The sequence below is a fragment of the Amblyomma americanum genome, chromosome 11, assembly GCF_052857255.1.
Source record: "Amblyomma americanum isolate KBUSLIRL-KWMA chromosome 11, ASM5285725v1, whole genome shotgun sequence".
NCBI lineage: Eukaryota > Metazoa > Arthropoda > Arachnida > Ixodida > Ixodidae > Amblyomma > Amblyomma americanum.
The window spans coordinates 9,776,496-9,794,240 of record NC_135507.1 but is presented as its reverse complement, the minus strand read 5'-3'; the positions used below and the strand labels follow the sequence as shown (position 1 = coordinate 9,794,240).

The 17,745-nt window shown below is 47.9% G+C and overlaps 1 protein-coding gene across 4 annotated transcripts in view; it reads right to left on the bottom strand.

The window, feature by feature from the left end:
- The window catches only part of LOC144111172 (uncharacterized), a 41,579-nt gene that overhangs the window by 15,061 nt on the left and 8,773 nt on the right, over window positions 1-17,745 (bottom strand). For all 4 annotated transcript variants that reach the window (XM_077644337.1, XM_077644340.1, XM_077644339.1 and 1 more), the window contains 8 exons: window positions 17,021-17,557; window positions 14,817-15,128; window positions 12,955-13,296; window positions 10,442-10,714; window positions 8,867-9,130; window positions 5,885-6,862; window positions 2,619-2,846; window positions 63-281 (listed from right to left, as the gene is read on the bottom strand). In XM_077644337.1, coding sequence (XP_077500463.1) covers window positions 63-281; window positions 2,619-2,846; window positions 5,885-6,862; window positions 8,867-9,130; window positions 10,442-10,714; window positions 12,955-13,296; window positions 14,817-15,128; window positions 17,021-17,557 — 3,153 coding nt within the window. The remainder of the gene's footprint in view (window positions 1-62; window positions 282-2,618; window positions 2,847-5,884; window positions 6,863-8,866; window positions 9,131-10,441; window positions 10,715-12,954; window positions 13,297-14,816; window positions 15,129-17,020; window positions 17,558-17,745) is intronic.

Sequence of the window (17,745 nt, the reverse complement as noted above, 5' to 3'; positions counted from 1 at the left end):
CACAGCCACACCAATTCAAAATAACACAAACTGCCCATGAGCAATGAAGACGATATACTTACGGAATGCGGGGTGACTGCCTTTGGTGTGGCAACTATAGATGCGGTGTTCCCCGCATGCAGGATGGATGCCTTGGCCTTGACATCAGCATGGTTGACCTTGTGATGCGTGGTCCGAGTGGTGGTTCTTGTCGTCGTGGCAACGGCAATTGTGGGAACTTGCATCGTGGTCACTGGCGATGGCTTTGCCGTTATCACAGTGGCTGCTACAGGAATTGGATGCTGGCCGATAGAAACAAGGAGCACCATGTGAACAAATAGGTGCTAGACAGGGCATTTCATCAGTGCATACAGTTACTGTATTCCAAAATGTTGAAAAGAAAAATAGTTTCCACTGTACACCCCACAAATTCAAGGATACTGCTCCTAACCTTTCTTAGCATGGCTCGGGCACGGTGTGTTGAATAGATCTTGATTTTTCACTACATTCACCTCTCAAAAATTTGGGAGCACTGCTTCTAAGCATTTCAGGCTTAAAGAGTGCTTAACAATGTTCAAAAGTGCAGTTTCGATGTTAACGCTGCAATCCATTAAAATTTAGACCCCTGCAAAACCACATGATCTCTGGGTTTTGTGTCAACACACTGTTCGCTCTACACTGCTTCCACCACTTCTTCAGCACATGAGATGTGAAAAAAGTTTCTACTGCCCAGCAAGTGAAATTTGTACTAAGGTAGCCATGGAAACACCACAGAGGAGCATGATTTTTCAAAAGTGCCATAGTTTGGCAACCATCCACTAATCCCACCTCGGCGATCAAAAACAAATGGTGATCTTGACAGCATCAGTTGTCCCCATTCAGTAAAGCTGAAACTTGGGCGAGCTGGCACACGTTCATATGGTGTCAACAGCACTTCAAAGACGGGATAGAACTCCGCTACTTGTTCTTGTGTGTCTCCGTTCCACTTCGTCTTCGAAGCGCTGTTGACACACTATGTGCGCTCATGCTGGCGCATCAACAGCCAGTTAACTGCACCGTGGCACTCGATACAATACACTAAACATCTTGCTGACCTTGTTTCCAATCTACAAGCACACAGTGGCTGCGCAGAAATCAGTGACCATTAATGACAACCATCAGCTGTTTTTTTGTGATTCATTAATGAATTTTGCCAGAGTGAAAGGCACCAGACTAATTTTGATCACACATTCTTCAATGTGCGCCAAAATCTCGCTATACAAAAGTTCTTGCATTACACATCTGATGAAATGTGGCTGTAACGGCCAGGGTTGAACCTGCAGCTGAATGCTGCACAGCTACTAAGCCAACAGCTACAGCTTGTTGAGGTCCCTTCAGATTTTACAGATGCAACAACACACTGCACTTCCAAGCATGTGCAGTTGCAGCATGCTAAACCAACAGAGCCTGCAATGTTGTGCAAACTGGACCGAGACTACATAAACTGAGCTGGTGGGTGCCACTCAAAAACGGCACACTTTGATGGTGAGTTCTGACAAAAGGCAAAATTCTGAGACAGTTGCTGTTGTCTTTTGAATCTTCGAGAAACTTCAAATGTTTCAAGTGGTAAAAATGTGATGCCAATCCAATCCACAAAACTGTCCGCAAACAATCCCATGCAGTTGGATATTTTGGCCCCCACCAATTTTCGAAAGAGCACTCAATGCTGTTACAGTGCTACAAATAATGATGAGGTGTTGAAAGTATGCACGCGAAATGGGACTTACAATAGGGGGCCGCTTGAAAGCATACCCAATCCGTTGAAGCAATCCAGTGAACACCGTCCACAAACAATCCAAAATTTAGGAAAAATGACACGTTACAAATTTTTAATGGTCAACACCATGGTGTTGGCCAACAGCCAAACCATTTTCACGCTACAAATAATGATGAAGTGTTGAAAGATTGCATGTGAAACGGTCTACACAAGTGACCCTTGAAAGCATGCTCAACTCTCTTGACCCAATCCAGCAAACACTGTCCGCAACCACAAGTCTAAACATTTTATGGTTTATGGCTAAAGGGGGTTTAACATCCCAAAGCGACTCAGGCTATGAGGAACGCCGTAGTGAAGGGCTCCGGAAATTTCGACCGCCTGGGGTTCTTTAATGTGCGCTGATATCGCACAGTACATGGGCGTCTAGAATTTCCCCTCCATTGAAATTCGACCACCGCGGCCGGGATCGAACCCGCGTATTTCTTGTCAGCAGCCGAGTGCCATAACCACTCAGCCACCACGGCACCTCTAGATATTTTGTAGACATTTTGACCACCACCAATTTCAACCAGTGCAGTGAATGCCATTTTCATGCCCCAAATAACGATGAAGAATTGAAAATATGCATGTGAAGGCGGCTTACAACAGGGGCGCCTTGAAAGCACACTTACTTCTTTTGAACCAATCCAGCAAACACTGTTTACAACTAATTCAAAATTTTGGATATCTCAACCACCACCAATTTCAAATAGTGCAATGTACACCATTTTTATGGCCCCAAATAATGATTAGGTGCTGAAAATTTGCACGTGAAAGGGGGCTTACAAAAGGGAGATCCCTTAAAAGCACACCCGACCACATCCATGGCAGACAACGGGCTCACCGAGATGACAGTTGGCTTGGCTGGGCCGTCATGCCGTTGTGTGCAGTGTGGTGCGTGTGATGTGGGAACCGTGGTAGTTGTGTTGGATGAGGAGCTCACTTGAGGCTTGTTCGATTCCCGCAGCTTCTCCTCGATGGAAAGCATTTGCTGCAGCAGAAGCTTCTGCTGCATCGTGGGTTTCTTCAACGAGGCCAAGTAGTTGATTTGAGTCTGCAGTTGCTCGTACAGCTGCCAATAAGGCACATCGACACAATGTAAAAGCAGTCTGGCCACCCAATACATGTGCAATGAAGTAGTCACAAGAAGGGTAACCCACCAAAGTGCCAATCAATGAAACAATATGGGAGGTGAGGTTCAGCTACCCGATAGAGCACGTGGCTGTGGGGGATGCCGTAACGCATGGCTACGGATCAATTCCAACCACCTAGAGTTCTTTAATGTGGACTGACATCGCACGGAATGTACATGGGCCTTTTCCCATCTTGCTCATTTCCTGCATTTCGCCCTCAGGAAATGTGGCTGGTGATTGCTAGACGTGATCGCTTCGTAGCGACCCGAACGGCTGGCAGTGCGCACAATACCGAAAAGGACGAAGTGTCCCCAGCACACGCTGGAGAGAATGCTCGGGACCTTGGCCAAGGCCAGACACTGCTGCCGCCGCTTCGCTGCTGTCTTCTTTTTGGCAGCCCTCAATAAATGTGGCCGCAGTCGCCTTCCTGGGCGGCCTCCACAGCTTTTACATTAATTGCCTGCCCATTGCATCCTTGAAGTTGATTTCACTGTCGATTTTTCATTCCACTGCTGCGTGGGGCTTCTGGGATGGGTGTTGGGTGGCAGCTTTCTGCAGGGTGGAGGTTTCTCAAGGGAGGAGGTGGGTGGGTAGAAGCTTCAGACACACAGACAGCAGAATGTTCACCAAATGAGGGCTTTATACTCCTTCTTTATGTCTAGTCCTTCGCACTGTTATAAATATTAACATTAACCAACAAGTACAATTCACTACACTCGTGCAGCCTCACCAATCTCAATGGCCATAAAAAGACGTTGAAGTAACGAGTGTTAGCTGTTTGCTTTACTAGAATTGACATGAATGAGGTACACCAATGGAAATACAAATCTGACATCTTGGATTTATAAGTGACGTCACCAATCGATAACCAATTGGATATATCAGTGGCGTCACCAATCAATTGCCAACTGGGTTGCTATGTCGATTTACTATGGGGGCTGCCATCTTGAATTCCTCGGACTTAGAAAATTTCACGCCAAAGAAGGGTGGTAGTAGACCCCAAGAAATAGAGAAACGTGATGAGTAGGAGCTAACGCTCTTAAAACTAAGAATTTCTTGAAACTGTCGCTCCTTCAAACACTGTCTCTGTCCACTGTGTGCTCTGTTCATTGCCTTGAATTTTCATTCCTAACTTACCTGTACTTTCTTGAAGTTTTTAGCTATAAATTTTTGTTTTCTGTCTGTAAATTCTTTTTATTTGGTGATGCCCAGTGGGTGCAGGGGTATAAAAATTATGGCGACAAAGTCACCCTGGTGACGACCAACTGGCCTTAAGAAACTAGCGCAGCTGACATTTCAGCTAGACAATAAAATTTTTGTATACAAGTGTGGTCTATAATTTGTAATATGAGCTGAAAGAATATAATCTATTTCTAGTTTTGATATCCTGTTTTCATCAATGTATAGTGAATGCAAGGATGTTTTAAATGACATCTCAGATTCCAATGGCCAACCCAATGATCATTCCAGTGATCCAATGGTCATTCCAAGTGACATTCCAAAGACGATTTCAATGAATGCCCAGTGCCATATGGCACTGGCCGATCTACCCAGAGTTCAACTGGTATTGAATACAACGGGTACCGAGTGTACCAAAGGTATAAATGCCAACAAAGTTGCGATGACTCTGTTAGCAGAGGCAAATGAGGGTGGCGAAAGTAATCCACTAGGCAGCTGTGTCTCTCTGAAATTGTTCCACAAAATAGTTTCAGTGGCACCATCACCACGCACAACTCGCATCTGGAAACAAGAAAAATAAAACGAGCATAGTTCTTAACCCCATTTCCTGGCTTCATTTCTCAAATCAAGACATATATGCTTTTGGAGAGTCCTGTACCGATAGGATACAAAGATTCGGGTTTTTGGAGCGAAAGCTGTATCACCTACTCTCTCCAGATTTTGCATTGACTGTGTCCCTGTAAAACCGCAGCAACCCAGAAGTCACATCGCAAACCACTGAGCAAGGAGCAACGGGGAACAGGAATAGAGGAGGGCGGGACAGGGGAGCGCTCCCAGACATAGCAGTAAGGAGAGGTGACTACAGTGTCCCTGGCGGCTCGGAACCAGAAAAATTCAGCTTTCTTGTCATTTCCATGTTTTCAACACTTCTGCAGGCTAACCAGCACAAACTGTCAATAAAGGAGCCACTTTTCTCTGCCCTGCTTTGCCCTCCAACTTTCGAAACTGAACACATTAAATAGGGAATCAATCCCTTTTGCTCAAAACAGCAAGCTCGAAAGAGCAGGTCTACAAGTACAGAAAAGTTGCAAGACATGACACATGCTACATTCGAGACATTGAATGCTCTTCACCCGAGTGGGAAAATAGTTACTGCTAAATTGCTCTCAACCTACAGTAGGCATCGATTTACTGATGAAGCTGCAGTTTATGGTTATGTCTGCCCAATTGATCGGAGCAGTTGTATGGCAACACGCTATCACTTAGACTCACTTCCTGCACCGCAAAACACTTTGTAATAGTAAAGTTTGAGTTCATGAATCCTTTGGCCTAATCACTACTTAGCAGTAATAAAAAAAAAGTGCTGTAACATAAAGCACAGCGGACCCTTAAAATGCAATATTTTCAAATGTGTTGCACAATTCACCCTCTCATCATAATAAGGGAGGCTTAGAAGTGCTGTGTGCACAGAAATTTTGTATTTTTTTCTTCTTGCTTTTGCTGGGCACCTATCCTCTAGAATCAAGGGTAAAGTAAATAAATAAGTAAATAAACAAAATAAAATAAAAATGTGCATTGTTTAATCAAAGTTTACACAAGTTAGACTACTCACGGTTCAGTAAAAATGCTCACCGATGCTCAAGCTCAAAGTTTACCAGTCAATTAAGAGTCTTCAATAGCCTCCCCAAGAAATGGTTGGCCCGTGCCTGGTTGATCAAACGGCGAGACGGAAAAAAGGAATGACGGGCTTAAATTACAAAGGCTGGCTTGGCCAGCCGAGCAAGACTCTGACTCCTACCTGTTGGTTCTGCGAGTTCATCGGCGCTGTACACTTCCCACTTGCATGCGGCATTATTCCGCTGCTATTTGATGTCACAACCACTGTAGGTGTCACAGTCATGGTCGTGACAGGTGGGCACGCTGCAACCGTCACCACTGTGTGTTGCGGCATGGACGTCATCACCGTGTGCTGTGGCATGGACGTCACTACCGTGTGCGGCATAGACGTCACCACTGTGTGCGGCATGGACGTCATCACTGTGTGAGGCATGGACGTCACCACTGTATGCGGCATGGAAGTCATCACTGTGTGTGGCATAGATGTTGCTACCGCTGTCCTTCCAGACGATGATGCCATCACAGCAGTTGTCGTAGTTGTCGGCACCACGGCACTCGCCACCGAGCTCACCACAGCGTTTGGCATGGCGGCGTGGCAGGTGTGATGTAGAGCGTGCTGCTGCTGCCCCAGAGAAGGCGATGGGCTGACAACAATGTGGTTTATCCGCGTGTTGTTACTGCCGTGGCACAGCATGTTGGCCACCGCCGTCCCATGCAGTGTCACATACGACTGTGGCTGACCCAGCTGCTGGGTCTGCACCAGCCCGTTGTTGACGGTGTGTAGGGTGAGCTGGTGAGGGTGCGTCATGACCGAGGGAGCGACGAGTGACGGTGCCGCCACCATGGTCGGCGCACTGACGGAGACACGTGGCGGCGGAGCAGTCAGGGAGGCCAGGTCCGGCACGCTGACGGGCGGGGCCGCGGAGAGACGCTCCAGGAGGGCCGAGTGGGTCCGCGAGAGAGCAGTCCCGCCGGGCGCACTCGTCGACGTGGGCGTGACCGTAAGCCCTGGCGAGGGTACTGGTGCTGCAGCAGGCACCGAGGAAAGGCCGCTGCCCGGTGGTGGGTGCAACACAACGCTGCCATCATGCGCAAGTGATAGCTGCACCCGCTGCTGAGGTGACACCGCCACAGTCTGTGGGGCTTTGCTCACCACAACCTGTCCGTAAAGATGCAAGAGGTGTCAGAAGCATGAATTTATGGGGCAGAGAGGTGGTGCAACATCATTACTCAGAGCCCAGCACAGCCAGACAATGACGAAGACACAAGCAGGACAGAGGGCACCTATGTACCCTACCTACATATGCCTTTCTTATCATCTGGTTGCACTGCTCTTTGAATAAAGAAGCATCAAATCGAAAATTGCGAAAGTAAGAAACAAATCCAAATGGTGCAACTTCTGTGCTCACGGCATTCCTAAAAAACGCTTTCTTTTTGTCCACATGCTCCGGAGATAGCCATATGGGCGAAAGCTGCTCATGAAGGTGAAAATAAGTATTGTGCAGATATCAAATTTCTAAGTGCAAAGCAAATACGAATACAGTCGACAACCGATTTTTCGAACTCTCTAGGGACCGCAAAAACGAGTGAAAAATCGGGCAGTCCAGAAAATCAAATTTCGACCAAAAAATCACAAACTTATTGCCAATTTGGCGGAGGAAGGGTGGAACAAGTTTTGCGCGCATTCTGAAGCCCCTCAAGACTAAAAATCGCTGTGCGTCATGAGCACAGACAACGGGCGGCGACCGCTTTCACGAACTTGGCCTGGCTGTGCTGCCCTTGGCAGGTTGCTGACGAACGCATGGGTTGGGTCAGAGTCTAGACGCAAAAGCGAACAAACCGCTGCAGGAACTGCACTGCGCCCGCAGTACGAAGGGCCCGGAACGAGAACACGAAGATGGCGAAACGTTAAGAACTGATAAAGGCAGAAGCAAGCACTCCGTCGTCGTTGGCCTTCGCAATTGGGCCTAGCGTGTAGAGCCTAAATCTGCATTGTATCCGGCAACGTGCACTCAGCGGCAGCTTGTGTATAATGGAAGGCGTCTTGTCTGTCATCGAAACGCCAGTTTACGGTTTTACAATTGAAAAGTTGGGGTTGCGGTGCATTTTACCATGGATACGCTGACTCGATCGCTTTGAAATGCACCATCATTTTCCGCGAAGCCATACGCCTCCCACGCGCTTCACTGCTACCACTTCCCGTATTCGGGATGAAAGACTCGGCACAGATGTGTTCCACGACCTCTGACTGCTGTTCAAGTTTCTGTGGCGGATGATGTTCAAGAACAGTATGAATTCGAAACCACGTAAGCAGGCACAATGTGCCGACTCGCGCAGAAATTCAGGCTCGCAATTTAAGAGGCTCCCTTTAAGCTTGAATTATATTTTGTCTGATCAATTTTTCGATCTCTCCTGCAGTTTGAATTAATGAGGTTCCACTGTACACATTATATGGCGGCTTGGGTGTTGGTGGCAAGTGCGAAAGAGGTGCGAAAAATCGAGCAGTCAGTTGCGGTGCGCCCGAAATTTCAGGCACTCTTATACATTGGCTCTATGGGCCATGTCACGGTGCCGCAAAAATATCCGAATAGTCAAGCACGTCCAAAAAATTAGGCGTCCAAATTTTCGGTCGTCGACTGTAATCCAAGCGAATTGTGAATCGAGTACTTTTTAATAGTTTAAAATATCAATACAGACAGCTCAAGCTAAAACAAACACGTTTCCACAAAATATTGCAATGAAAAGAAACAGATATATCATAAACCAATGCCTAGTGGGCATTACTGTATTTACTTGCGTAATTTTGCGCACTTCTAATTTATTAACCCCCCCCTTTCTGTTTTAACCTTTACTTGCACATTTTACGCGCCCTGCTTTGCCAGACCACCAGCGTGCATGCATGTGCACAAGGCAGGCTTGGGAAGATTGGCACGGCTGTGCTGATTATGGCCATGGCACTCCCTTTATGAAGCCTTAATTTAAAGAAAAAAATGCGCAAATTACGTGCAAATACATACATAAGGCAGGGGAATGATGTACAGTCATGCCCTGTTTATTGGTAATATGACCCCAATGTATTTACAACTCGTTAAGCTTTTGGTTCACATGCACGGAGAGATACAGCACGCGTGTGCTCACCGAAGAGAAGAAGAGAAACACTGACCTGCACATTTTCTGTGACTGCAGCGGGAGCTGGCGTGATGGGGACTTCGACCGATATGGTACCGCTCTCCTGGCTGGGTGGTGGCGAGGGCGGTGGCGTAGACTCTGGCATGATCCCATGCTCTTTGAGAAGCTCAGCCAGGTTGACTGTGGGTGCTTTCACCGGCTTCGCAGCTGCTGGCGCTGACGTGGTGGCTGCCTGTGGCACCGGCTGCTGCTGCTGCTGTTGCTGGACCGCTGCTGACACCATTGGCGTCGTCACAGGCTACAACGCACAGAGCACCACCATAAGTGACCACTTTGCGCCATGAGCGTCATGGTAGAACGGGTTTGGTTGTGACCATAGCTGTAGACATGGCTGTACTCCAGTGAACTGCAGTTTGCTAAGTGGGTGCTGACATCCAAATGTATTTGCATCTATCACTGCATTTTTGATGGAATTTTACCTATAAGTACTTAACGAAAGCTGTCTACCACGAGTGTTTCAAGAACCTGTGACGTCATTTTTAAGGCAAAAGAACCTCAATTTAATGAAATTCACAATTTATCAAAGCTTTTCGGCAGCAAGTACAACATCCGTCATTTATAGAGGTTCACTGTATACACTAATATGCACGTGGTGGTTAATTTTACGCTGCGAATGAGTGCCAGCACATGCAATATTCTGAAGAAAAATAAACGAAAAGCAATCAGAATGTTGGGCCTGTACCTCCTCCCGACATTACCACAGCACTAACTGCAGTTCATACCCAAGATGAGTACATCCAACCCTGGAATTTGGGCTCCTGAACCTCAAAAGTGCCAATGTGACATTGAATAATGATGCCCTTTTATTGGGCCCGGGTTCAGCTTCAACTTCAAAAGAACACTGTGTCCGCCAGGTCATTAAGTGGCCAGGCAAACAAAGCAGCACAGCACGATGGAACTCAAAGCTAAAAAGTGCAGCACAGCCATAAGAATGAGGCCACTCTTTTAACACCGGCACTCACTGCCGATTGTCACGGAAGCTGTTTTTATAGTTTCCTTCTTTGACTATCAAAGCCTTTTTCGCAACACGCGGTGCAGCATCCTGTGGGAAGTGCACAAAAATCCGCCTGCTATACCCAGGAAACTGGTTGAAAACAAAATACGCATGGAATGGGCGACGAAGGCGCGACCCGTTTCCATGAGGTGCTGACTTTGCATGTGAAGTGGCAGGCGCATGCTTGACAGCTGCTGCCATCTGTCGCTTGCATCTATCACCAGCATGAACTGTTCTTTCAATGCGCCAAAACTGCACTCGTCAGGCGACCTTCACGGCTCGTGTGGTGAAACTGTCTACCACACGCAATGGTGCCGCTTATGGTGGGTCTGACGCGGTAGTGGTGAAGCTCCATTGCATCGCACCGTGAAGGATCCTGGAGGACCTTACGGTTTTAGAGCAATTCTGCTTCGATGTTCCTGACAGTATGCGCGCAACAAAGCATTTATGAAAACATGAAAAACACAGACCCCTTGAACTTCAAATTGATGAGCTTTTACTGCATTTCAACTCTGAGACACCTGCAGAATCTATCAAAAAGCTAATTTTCCTCACCACAGCAACTGGTTGCGGTGGCGTTGGTGCCGGCTGCAGTACTGCAGTGGGGTGGTGTGTGACAATGTTCGCCGGTGCTGGTGTGGTGGTCACCACATTGGTGCCAGCGGAGATGAGAGGCGTCGAGAGGGCACCGTGGTGGTGATGGTGATGGTGGTGGTGGTGGTGGTCGTGCGCCAGTATCTGTGGCTGGGTGAACGTGGGGATCTGAACCAGCGACTGGTGATGCTGGTCCGTCTGGAACGCACCCAGCGTTGGCTGGGCCAGCATGGTCTGCAAGCATGGTTACCATGCACGCGCATGAGTGCTAACTTCTCAGTACTCACAGGTTATGGCAAAACTAAGTTTAACTAATTTCAAAATTTTCAATAGTACAAGGACAATAAAATTCGGCAGAGACACTTACAGCACTTAAGACTGCTTACGTGTGGGAATGCACAAGCATTACCGTATTTACACGATTGTAAGTCGACCCCCCCACTTCACATTTCTGAAAAAAAAAAAAAAGAAACAAACTTGGAGGTCATTTACACTTGGCCTTAGAATAGGCCTTGACATAGAACGCGATAGCACTATCCTGCGGCCTCCGCTTGTCGCCAGTCACTAACGGCTGCCGCGCACGGGAGCACCCGTGGGTGCATTCCAAAACAAAAATGTATTAGTCACTGGACTACTTGTCCACACTAGCGCCATCGTCCTCACTAGCGCTGCCGTCGTGATCGCTGCTGCGACCCCACAGCTAGTCGTTCTAACATCGTCGTGCAGTGAAATCCCGCTCTTTGCAAACAGTCACATCACGACATCGCGTGGAACAGCTGAAAATTTTGCTTCGCTGCAGCTGCCACACCTGTATCACCCGTTGAGAACGTCGAACTTGTGGCCCGGAGAGCAGTTTGTTTCATCGGCGTGAAGAACGACAGCCATCTTTAATGTAGCCATGAACGAGCGCCAGTCGCTTACCGGACCCGGAACACAAATGACTAATGACGAAGCACTACATTAAAAACTTGTGAAACGCGGCCAGCAGCAGTCGAATGCATCAGAGCCAAAGAGAAACTGCGCTTGAGCGGCGTCGGCTCTTCCATTGGCTACCGACACTCCCCAGCGCCGCTGCGGTTCCGAGTGGGGGTGCCGCCGTGATTGGAACGGCGGCCTTTCCATCAACTATCGATGCTCCCTTGAGCGCCGAGTGGGCGGTTGAAAGTAAACAAAAAAACCTGGACGACGCCTATTAAGAGTAGTACATGAATGCGTTAATCGGGCCGCCGCCGCTTATCAGCACACAATCTGCGACCACGTGTGGGGGTGGGCTGGTGCCGGTTTGCTGCTTATCGACAGCCACCATCGGCTGCCTCGCACAGGGTGGGGATTCCAGTTCTGCGCGTTGATGTAGCAGCTGCTCAAGGCCAGCAACAAGAGCGATGCGACGAAGCCGCACAGCAAAAATGCAACCACGCTATAGCATGCCTGATATCTCATTTGTCTCGCCTTTATTTATGGTGCGATGCTTTGGTTTCAATTTTAAGTCGACCCCCCACTCCGGATCTTCAAATTTTGAAAAATAGGTCAACTTGCAATCGTGTAAATATGGTACACTCCCTGGGTGCATTGGCACCCACGCGCACACACACTACCCAAACACATACACACACATGTAGGACACCACCCAGAACGCTCACGCCAAGAACGCTGTATGAGGAAGGGTTGCATCACAATTTTGATATGAAAATTGGTTTTTGAGGAAAGGAAATGGCGCAATAACTGCCTCACATCTCGGTGCACACACCAACCATGCCTTAAAGCAAGGGGTAAAAAGTTCCGACAGCTGAAGGTGCTTATGCCATCGATTCAAATCCCAGTCACAAGCTAGCCTCCAACCTGACTAGCACATGTAAGCTATATGCAACGACAAATCGTATGACACCGCCTTGAACGCTGCATGAGAAATAGTTGCACAATAAAACTGCAGGCAAAAATGCAGGTGCACAGAGTAGATCAAGAGCAAAATTGAAAACTGCTCCACCGCCTGTGAAAGCATTGTTATGACTGTAGAAAATTTAGGCTGTTTTGCCGTTAATATTAAATTTTGCAATTAAATTTTGAGCAGGCCTCCTGCACCTCTAGCAGCAGACTTTGCTCCTTCTTTAAGAAACATGTTTTAAAGTTCATTTCTGCAATAATGTTAGCAATTCATGCAATTCTGCAAGCAGAAGTGAAACTTGTTCTTATATTTACACTGTATATCATAAGTGATACTCCAGGCATTACATGCTGAATCCTTGAAGGTGCTGGTGAGCGCTATCAAAATATGAAAAGGGACGAACACACAGGACGAAGCACTCTCTAACAACAGTTTATTCTAGAAATAACTATTTCCAACTATCCCCAGTAGTAGGTCTTTTGACATGCTGAATACTACAGCAACTGGACGGTTGTCACAAGTTCATCAGGAGAAATAGAAACCCACGCAAGCAACTTGGAACATCTCTCTAAACACAAACAACTGTCCTCACCTGTGCGGGCAGCATGGCCTGGAGCTGTTGTAGAGTCAGCGGCTGACCCGGGGCAATGGCAAATGACAGGGGCGATGAGACCATGCGTGGGGCCAGGATGATGTTGGGCCGCGGTCCCAGGTTCTGCGGTATCACTAGCGTAGGGGTGGGGGCTCCTGGGTGTCCCCCATGGGGCTTGTGGGCAGCCTGCGGCCCCAGTGCCAGCCCCGCCTGGGGTGGCCTCAGGGCCAGCTGCACGCCCTGGATCTGCCCCAGTGAGCTCTGGATCTGCCCCAGTGCGCCCTGGATCAGGATCGGGCTCTGGCCCAAGCCCGGAATGTACTGGTTCAGCAGGAATGTGCCCTGGACACACACATAAACACCATATGGGAGGATTTTTACAACGATAGCTGTTAGGCACCCGTCCGAGGCTCTCGCGACGCCATCGCCGTAACCGGTAGGTGCGTTATCATGGTTACCATGGCAAACCGGGTATGGTCATCATTCCACATGACACCACATAGGATGAGTTAAGGCCTTTATTAATGCTGTGCGTCCGTGTCTCGTCATCTGATGTCCCCTCATGTCACGGCCAACCTGGGTCACAGAACACTACGGGTGGCTCTGTTTGGAACAGCCGCCTGCCAAAACTAAAGGCCTACACGGCTATCGCTGAACCTCGCGTTACACAGTCGTAACCGTGCTGTGAATTTTTCTTCTTTTCTTCACAGAGTTCAGGATGAAAACAGAAACGATACCTAGAACCTTCTTAAAAGCAAGTGTTGTCTACATCTCTAAACCTTGGCACATTCCTCAAGGGCGCAACTCAGAAGGGGGGGGGGGGGACAAAACATTTACTGTAAATTCTCCACAACCTCTTGACGTTTGGCACCAAAATTCATGCTTATGTGGCATTTTGTTCCCATGTTTTGTGCGCCTCATTTTGCGACCACAACTTTGACAATTTCTAAGGGTAACCTTGTGCTTGCGACGTTACGAACTTTCTACACGAACGAGAAAATGTCAAGCTTGTTTCCTCTCATTTCACGAATGGCATTACTGCTTAAAGAACTACAGACACCTAATTTTAGTTGCGTGTTTTCTTCTTTCATATGATGCGTTAAGACATTAGAATATGTAGATCACTGTGGGGTATTCACCTATGACCACTAAATAATTCATAATTGAATTTCTTCTCTCATGCTCTTTTAGTTTCGGTTTTACCAACCGAACGATAGCTGTGACCTGTAGTTCACCTTTACGGCAAGTGAGGCATGAAAAACCTGCGATATAAACGTTGAAACGTGGTTTTAATTGGTTGCAACACTTAAACTGGCCTGCTTCAACAGCTGGAATGACAACCAAAGTTCCAGCAGTTATATCGCCATTTTCTTCGTACCATGTGATCGAAGAACAACTACACACTGACTACATGTCACAGCTATTGTTTGGTTAATGAAAGCGAAACCGAAACAGCATTAAGAAAAAACTTAATCATAAATTATTGAGCAGACGTAGGCAGATATCACAAGGTGATCCATGTACATTAATGTCTACGCATCATTTGAAAGAAGAAAACATGCAAGCAAAATTTTGGCGTCTGTAGTTGTTTAGACCTATAGCTTAGCCATTCAACACATGCATGACAGTTTTGCCGATACTTTTTGTGATGTTATGTTATTTGATTTGTAACGTCATTTTATTGATTAAAAACCAATTTCAGATTCCCGTTTTGCACCGTTTGATAACTGTTCTACCCATTATACTGAAAAACGGTCTGCTGCAACAAAGAGTCGATCTAAACTCCTGGAGCTGCCCCTTATAGCCAGCTCGTGTGAAACAAGCATAGTTTTGGTAACATTTCATTTCGGTCACACACTCACCTGCGCAGGTCCTGCAGGAAACATGCCTTGCTGTGCAGCAGGGTTGCCAATCAGCAGCGGGCTACCTGCATTGAGCCCCATCGCGGCCCCGCGCTGCACCGTGGTCGCTGGCTGAGGCGCCGGCACGGGCGCGGGCTGCGGTGTGGCCTTGTGCTGCGCTGCCCGGGGCGACTGGGACCGCGTCGTTGCGGTCGCTGCGGGTGACGTCATGTTGGCACTGCCACTCGACAGCTTGGGCAGGAGTTGTGGCTGCTTCGGCTGGATGAGCCGCGGGGCACCGACAGTGCGTGGAGTGGGATTACCCGAAACCACCTGGAGAAGGTGTACGCACCAAGTTATTGTAAATTGCCGTGTATAAGCTGATTCCTAATATAAGTCGACTAATACTAACCCGCCCCACCCCACCGCTGCAAGTAGTTCCCTGCAGTATAGCACAATGATGCGCGCGCCGCTCAAACCAAGAAACGTACAACGATGCGGTGGGAATGGCCAACAACATTTTGATGGAGGCCTTGTAGCAAACAAAAATTCAATTTAGACTAGCTTCTTCATGTTTTGTAGCAGGAGCCTGATAATGACAAATAAAAAGAAATGCAAATATACAGGGCATTTCAGCTAATTTCTGTCCAGGTTTAAAAATGACAACACTCTGCCCTACCATTTGAATGGTGTATGGCTGTAAGCAGTTGTTCTGATTACATTCACACAATTTTAAATGCGCATTATTTTCAGATCAATAGTGCAAACATTTTTGCGCAAAGGTTGTAAAGCAAGTCAAGAAATGCCTATTTCAGTTGTTTTCTTGAATATAAATTTAGAGCGGCTTCTCTTTTTAAAGGACTATAGACACCTAATTCCAGTTGCGTGTTTTCTTTGTTCATATGATGGATTAGACACGGATTGCATGAACCACTGTGTGGTAGTTGCCTGTGACCACTAAAAATAATTTATAACTGAATTTCTCCTCTCATGCTGTTTCAGTTTTATCAACCAAACGATGGCTGTGACATGTAGTTGCCCTTAAGGTGACGTGAGGCACGAAAAAACTTCCAATTTAAATACTCATACGTCGTCTTAACCCGCAAAGCACTTAAGCCAGCCTGCTTCAAGAGCCGAAATGACAACAAATGACATATCAGCAGTTATAAATTGCTGTTGTTTTCATGCCTCCCATGACCTGAACGACAACTACAAGTCTCAGACATCGTTCGGTTGATGAAACCGGAACAGCATTGCATTTTGGGTGAGTTGGTACAACATACTTTTAATGTACGTGTCAATAAATTCAATTACAAATTATTTAGGAGCCATAGGCCAATATCACACTGAATTTTCCAAAATAGGTGTCTGTAGTTCTTTAAAGTAACGTTTAGGAAAAAATTGAAGCTGGCCTGTACAGGCAGACTACAGTGTTCTAACTCCAAAGAGACCACTCTCACCAAAAATAGATCTTTTATAAGCCATTAAAGGCCAAGAAACTAAATGCAGGTGTAGCTACCATCAGCCAAGTGAAGCGCATGTGTTAACACTGATGTTAGGACGCGGATCCCAAAGGCTATGCTAGAGCGCCATTCAATTGAAAACGGTGGAAACCCGTCCTTTTCGGTCAGGACGTTGAGAGTTTGATTCGAGTTGGAAAATTATTAAATCCAATTTTCTCAGCAATGTGTGCATCTTCTGCTGGTGGAAAAAACATCAACATAGCCAGGAAATGCCAGAGAAACCAGAGAACAATAATTGCATGTTGTTCCGAGTGTCCCTCTAAGCTTTACGAAACCCACAAGTTGCATCACAGGGGTTCTCTAACTGGGTTAAGTGGGCTGTTTTTGTGGGTTCTGCAAGCACCCAAACTGGTTGGCTCCCCCCATTTCAGTGAATGCATGTGATGAACTACTGGCCTGTGGAGCAGGCATTACATGATGTCCCACTTCCCCTCTGTGTTGGAATCAGGGGTTCTTTGGCACTTACTGAAGGCTGTTGGGGGTCCCTCGTGGCAACAAACTTTGAGAGTCCCTGACTTAGGGAGCTCACCATCACCTAGGAGGCTATTTAACTTCAAGCACAGACAAGCACAGAGCACACCCCACTACCGTTTTGATCGCTCTCCCAGAGCGATCATTACGCACACTAAAAAGACAGTGGCGAGTTTTTGGTTTTTGTGCATCTTTACTCCACAGCCAGGTAAAGAACAACAGGAAACGCACCTGGGCGACACTGGGTCGCGATGGAGGCGCCTGCTGGGGTGCAACGGGCAAGGGTGCGACGGTGGCGGTCGCTTTGGTGGTGACGGGCACCGATGGCGTTGACGCCGATGGGAGGGACTGGCTTCGTGCAGCGGGACTGGGTCCCGGCGAGGACCAGGTGACGGGGAGTGGGGATGCCGAGTGCGGCCGGCTGCCGGCTGTGGAGGCGGCGGCGGTGGCAGCCGGGGAGGAACGAGTGGAATGTGGTGAGGCACCAGGCAGTCCATTGCTGGAGGCAGCAGCAGGGGGCACAGTGGTGGAGCTGACCAGCAGCTGGGGCGAGGGTGAGGCAGCAACGGCGTCGGAGGCGGCAGCAGCACTGGTCGTCGCGGAGACGGCGAGAGCGGCGGCCACGGGTTTGTCGGCACTGGCGCAGCCGTAGCCCATGGGTTCCTCAGGCAGCTGGCGAGGCACCAGGCCACTGGTGGTGCTGCTCACTTGGTCTTGCTGCCCAAGCAACGCATTTTCCAGGGCAGCCGACGACAGGGAACCCAATTCCTGCACCACCCACCCGACAAGGCCTAGTTGACACAATGCGCCCCCTCATGGCAGCCAACATAGCTTCCTAAGGACTTCGTTAGTGTTGCACCGTCGTTATTTTTCTAGCGCGTATTCCTCTTCTATACTATTTTGGAGTGCAACTTTGCAAGGCAGAACGTTTGCCTGTGCTCACACACGACTTCCGT